The following is a 6,070-nucleotide window of genomic DNA, read 5'->3' on the forward strand; positions in this document are numbered from 1 at the left end:
GGTCGACATTTGCATACAGACACAGATAGATACGGTATCCACAATTGCGGATAGATACCGTCAGCTTCCGATGTGTACAAGATGCGGACAGAAACGGATAGGATTTTCTATTGCAAAAGCTTATAGATACTGATATGCCGATAGATTTCCATTAGATGCAGATATACGCTGTTACATTTTCTGTCTGCATTTGCAGATACAACAGTGCTGCTTATAGAAACGGATATAGGAATTGAATCTTCTCATGAAGCTTGCAGTTAGATCGGACAGCATTCCGTTAGAAGCTGTTAGATGTCGTATACAAGTTCTATCTGTTTCTGACTGTTTCTAATGGAAATTTTTACTAGGGATGGTACAGGACTTTTCGACTCAGTCTAGTCCGCTCTATCTGTAAATAAGAGGTGAGGCGGGTATTACATAACACTATGTATAATATTTTCAGTCAAAATAGAATGGATATCTTTCATAGAAATCAGAAACTTAATTTTTTTAAGAGAAAAATATGTTTTCTGTTAAAATGCTGCACCGTTTTACGTCACTGCAGTGTAGAATTATTTCATAAAATATTAGCTTTAGTTTATTGCTTTGATGTAGGAAGAAATCAGTGCATTGAAATAAATAATGTCTTTGATTCACTTATTTTTGTCTAATAAAAATAAATAATACTGATATTTTTATTTTTGTATAATTTTTTTATCAAGATAGAATACATTCAATGTACACTGGAGAACCAAGAGAATTTTGAATCTTGCGTTATTTATAGTCACTCTGAATCTACACGTAATTTATGTACAATCTCGAAAGCTCCAAGTGCTATTTTATAGTTCCATATATGTCACTATTGTATAGTTTCACATGTGTCAATGGGTGATATCGTAAAGAATAAATTGAATTTAGCACATTCACTCAAGCAGACGATAACACTCCATGTAATCGTTATGCTCTTTATAGAACTATTTTTTATTACGCTCAGTGTAAATTCGCAAACGACTTTTAATTTTGAAGTGACCGTGAGCGCTTCTATATGAATACTCAGCGACAGGCAACTGATTCAGGAGTCGAAGCGACAGGCAACCGATTCAGGAATCTCGAACATTAACAATCATGCCTTCCGCGACGATTTCGCGCCGAGTACTGGGCTATCTGGTAAGTAAATTACTTTCTAATGCAGTATGCTATCAAATATATAATGTCGTTAAATTTAATTTTTATATAAATATTAAATGTAACACAATCTAAATTTCCTGCATAGTCCCATTCTCCCCTACATCTTTCTCGACTCTATTTTGAAAGAAAACTTATTCATTACAAAGTATGTCGTCAGTCTAACGTAATATTACTCTATTATTTTCACGAGCTCTTGGCTGTATTATCTCAATATGGTGACGCGGGGAAAACCAACTACTTGGAGTCCATTTTAGCGTCTCTGCAACGCCTCGAGTCTATACTTGACAAGCAAGAGCAAAATACGATGAGCTGCCTTGTGCCGGCCCAGAAATTATTCCAGCTGTTGTCAGAATACCAGACATCTGGTAACGAGAGTAACGAGGTATTAGTAGAATATGTCTGAAAACTACAGGCAATCAATACAAATATTGGATCTCATTTTTAACAAAGGAAATACGGCTTCTTTTGCCATAATATATCATTAAAAAATAATTATTATTTTTATGAATTGACAAAATTATAACAATTATTGACGAATTAAGGCAATTTTTGAACATAAAGTTTAAGTTTTATTAATTTTTATGCAGATTGTTAGTTAATTATTCTGAATTAATTATACTAAATAACATTAACAAATTTGAATTCTAATTGCAGGCAAAAGCCAATGGACAAGATTCCGTAGCTCTTCGAAGGGGATCGGAAAATGAGAATGCTAACCAACAACTCTCAGAGCTAAAAAAGCCGAGGCATCGAAGGAAAAACAGGCGCAATGAGAACGCGAATACTAATGTCAACGAAAACATAAATGCGAACGTTAATGCCAATCGCTATCACAGACGTGCCTTAAGCGATGCTGATCCGTATTCATCCAGCAATAACAATATGAATAGTAATATGAATAGCAACGTTAACTTGAATAGCAATTTAAACAAAAACAGAGCAGATCTATTTGACTTTAGTGACGAAGATGATGAAATTTAAACGCAGGCAAGCTTCCGCTTTCCAAAACAAGATTGAAAAGCGTATACTACTGTATATATAAAAATTGTTGCGTTTGGTTAAAATTTCTCCAAAACTATTTATTGCAATAATAAAATAATAGAACCAAACTGTTCGTAGAATATTCAATTTTCAGATTAAATAAACTAAACTTGCATTACAATTATTTTATATATTACGGAAAATAATTGATTTGCCAGCAGAGCTTCATTAGCAAATTGTAAATGCCAACGATTATATATATATATATACGAGCAATTTAACAGGAATAATAGAATGATATTTCTGTGTAAACTAGCTGTGTAAAGGGAAAGTATGTATTCGAAAATTGATTCAATACATTTAATTTTAGAATTCAGTTACAAATATCTTATTTTTCATCTTTGCTTTTACCAGGCAGTATAATTTTCTACCTAGAGGTAAAAGAATGTACAAAATTCAAATGCAATAAAAAACCCAAAATAAAATAATACATAACCTAATATACAGGGTGTTCCAGGAGGAAAGGTCAATATTCTGGGACGTGAGAGTATCGGTCATTTTAAGCAAAAATATTCATATGAATATATGTCCCATTCCCAACTATTGACCTTTCCTCCTGGAACACCCTGTATTTGGTGGAAGGTCTTTTACTTCCTTTTCATAAATACTTCCTTTTTTATAATAAAAAATACTTAAGAGAGATTGGAGAAAACTAACAATTCTTTTATAGCTTGCACTAGCTTGCACTAGCTTCTCGGCCATTACAAAATACTTAAACCATCAGGTATTTTCGGATCATTCAATTAATCCGTGTCAACTCGCTGTCGGATCAGATCTTTCGCCGGCTTGCCACTTGCTTATACTAACTTATACTCTCTGGTATTTAGAAATCATCCCACGTTAGTATAAGCAAGTGGCAAGCCGGCGAAAGATCTGATCCGACAGCGAGTTGACACGGATCAATTGAATGATCCGAAAAAACCTGATGGTTTAAGTATTTTGTAATGGTCGAGAAGCTGGTGCAAGCTATACAAGAATTGTTAGTTTTCTCCGATCTCTCTTAAGTATTTTTTATACAGGATGAGTCTTTCCATATCCGACAAAATTTTTGAGAAGGTAGAACGGATCGAGATGAACGGAAAAGTCCTGTACCATTTTGCAATTTTCGTAATAGTTAACGAGTAATTAATTATTAAAAATCGTTGTCTTAGGCCGGCCTACCGCCCAATTCGAGTCGGTTCGAACTTGAAAAACGTAATATGTTTCGAACCCTCAATTCTTTCCGTATTGTATTGTCTCCGTACGATCCGAAAGTGTCCATGTAGGTTAAAAAAGAAATAAAAGATAAATGATTATTGTGAGAGTCATAATTATTCCATTATTGGATAAATTGCTTTTAGAAAAGGAGCATAAATCTGAAACGAAATAAAACGAAAAATGATTTACTATAAAACTACAGCTGCAGAAATAAACAAATAAGCAAAATAAATTTGGCATATGGAGAAATATGTGATCATTTTTATTTGCTTTGTAGATTTGTTTAAAACAATTACTTTTACTTTACAATTACAATTACATTACGCTATTTAAGACACATTATCAAAAATACGAAATCCGAAAAAAGTGTTTCAGCAAACAATTCAGGTATCACAAAAGAATATTGATAGGTTTGCTTCTTGTAAATTCGTTAACGAAATTTGTGAAAGATTAAAATGTAATTATTGATAATTGCAATTTTGAAAAGATATAGTTTTGCTACCGTGTAAAAAACTCAATTCTTTTTATTTACTCTTTTGTACTTGTATGTCGATTAAACAGTTTTTATTTATTTTAAATAATTACATTAAATAAAATATCATTTAAGACTAGATTATTTAACGATAAAAATCTACCAATAATTTTATTTTAGAGCTTTATGGAATTGTACAACCGAATAATACTTATCTAATCAAAATATAATATTTATCTAACGCAATTAAAATACATTTTGTAAGAGATTTTTTACTCTATCAATTCTGTATACTACCATATACTAACAGCTAACATTTTTGCAGCGAGAGCTATTACTTTATTACGCAAAAATGTTAGCTGTTATAGTATGTGGTAGCTAATCTTTCTTTTCCGTGTAAGAAAACATTCTTTATTTTTATGTTTACTTTTTGTTTATTTTAACACCATACATTATTTTATAATTATATACTTTCTATGATACGCACGGAAAAAAATAATTTTGCTGTTGCAGCGAAATTGTTGCTGCTATTTGAATACTGCATATGTATTTGATAAGAATGTGATGGCGATACGAAAATTTCCTTATTATACATTATTAAAATTGTTCACCATTACAGCAGAACGTTTGGCTGAACAGAAATTCTTTTATTTCTTTAGCTAAATATTTCGCACAATTATTTTTCAATAAAATTAGTGTTCTTAACACAGAGTTGACCATAAAAGAGAAAATAACTTTATTATAAAATAACAGACAAAATTTACTTATATTTACATAGGGTATATTTTGCTAGCAAATTATTTTTCTCCGCGTGATGTCTGTGAGTGGAACAAGTTTTCAACTTGCCTGCAACAGCCCTGAGATCTAAGCAGCTGCCCTCACGTGCCGTTCAGTGAACTAAAGTTGCAGTCGGTAATCCATCTCTCATGGTAAAAAGCTGGTACAGCAGCTAAGATTCACACCGGAATTAAGTTGGCGCTGGAAGTTCATATTTTCGTATAAAACCTAGCTCAAACGATTGCTCCCGAATTGCTCCATTAGAATCCACAATTGCTCCACTTTTAAAATCAATAGTTTTCGAAATATTAATAAAAAACGTAAAATTTTTAATTTTCAATAAAAAACATATTTCTAATAGCTTTGTGCAATTCTAACCAGCATCAAATGATTGCTCCTTCATTGCTCCATTAGAATCCACAATTGCTCCCTTTTTAAAATAAATCGTTTCTGAAATATTAACAATTAAAACGTAAAATTTAATTTTCAATAAAAAAACTTTTCTAATAGCTTTGTGCAATTCTATCCAGCATACAACGATTGCTCTTTAATTGCTCCTTATTGCTCCATCATTATTTTAATTATTTATTGCATATTTATAGAAAAATTAATAAATTAATCATTTCGCTACTGACGACGCCGCCACCTATCGGACGCCTATCGTAATTACATGGCTCTGCAGCATAAACGGCGGAAATATTCAAACGAAACGTAACAATTCTTTCGTTTACAACTATAAATCTCAAAGAGTTCAATCGACATTTCCCATTGATTTTTGCCTAGAACAATTGTTCCTCGGTTGCTCCATAGAAATGATCAATAGCTCCATGCGTATAATTGATATTTTTGCAAAAAACCATTTATTTCATTGCAAAAACATATTTCCCATAGTCTTCTGCAAGTTTATTCTACATAGGACGATTACTCCTTCATTGCTTCGCATTGCTCCATCGCTGTTTCCACGATTTTGTGCATTTTTATTACAAATATTAACAAATTAATCATTTCGCTAGTGACGACCTAGCCATGTAATTACGATAGGCGGCCGATAGTTGGGGCGTTGTCACTTGCGAAATGATCACTTTGTTAATATTTGTAATAAAAATGCACAAAATCGTGGAAATAACGATGGAGCAATGTGAAGCAATAAAGGAGCAATCGTCCTATGTATACAATAAACTTGCAGAAGACTATGGGAAATATGTTTTTGCAATGAAATGAATGGTTTTTTGCAAGAATATCAATTATACGCATGGAGCTATTGATCATTTCAATGGAGCAACCGAAGAACAATTGTTCTAAGCAAAAATCAATGGGAAATGTCAATTAGACTCTTTAAGATTAGTTGTAAACGAAAGAACTGTTACGTTTCGTTTGAATATTTCCGCCGTTTATGCTGCAGAGCCATGTAATTAC

At 32.3% G+C, this 6,070-nt stretch overlaps 1 protein-coding gene across 1 annotated transcript; it reads left to right on the top strand.

Moving 5' to 3' along the window:
- The first annotated feature begins 1,025 nt into the window (after nt 1-1,025).
- Nucleotides 1,026-2,636, top strand: LOC105564795 (putative uncharacterized protein DDB_G0286901). Its single transcript, XM_012017472.1, has 3 exons — nt 1,026-1,146; nt 1,358-1,549; nt 1,822-2,636. Exons 1-3 carry the CDS (start codon nt 1,105-1,107, stop codon nt 2,146-2,148), a joined length of 561 nt encoding a protein of 186 aa, XP_011872862.1. The 5' UTR covers nt 1,026-1,104; the 3' UTR covers nt 2,149-2,636.
- The last annotated feature ends 3,434 nt before the right edge of the window (nt 2,637-6,070 follow it).

Source organism: Vollenhovia emeryi, unplaced genomic scaffold, assembly GCF_000949405.1.
Source record: "Vollenhovia emeryi isolate VEMERY1.0 unplaced genomic scaffold, V.emery_V1.0 DF939159.1, whole genome shotgun sequence".
Taxonomy (NCBI): domain Eukaryota; kingdom Metazoa; phylum Arthropoda; class Insecta; order Hymenoptera; family Formicidae; genus Vollenhovia; species Vollenhovia emeryi.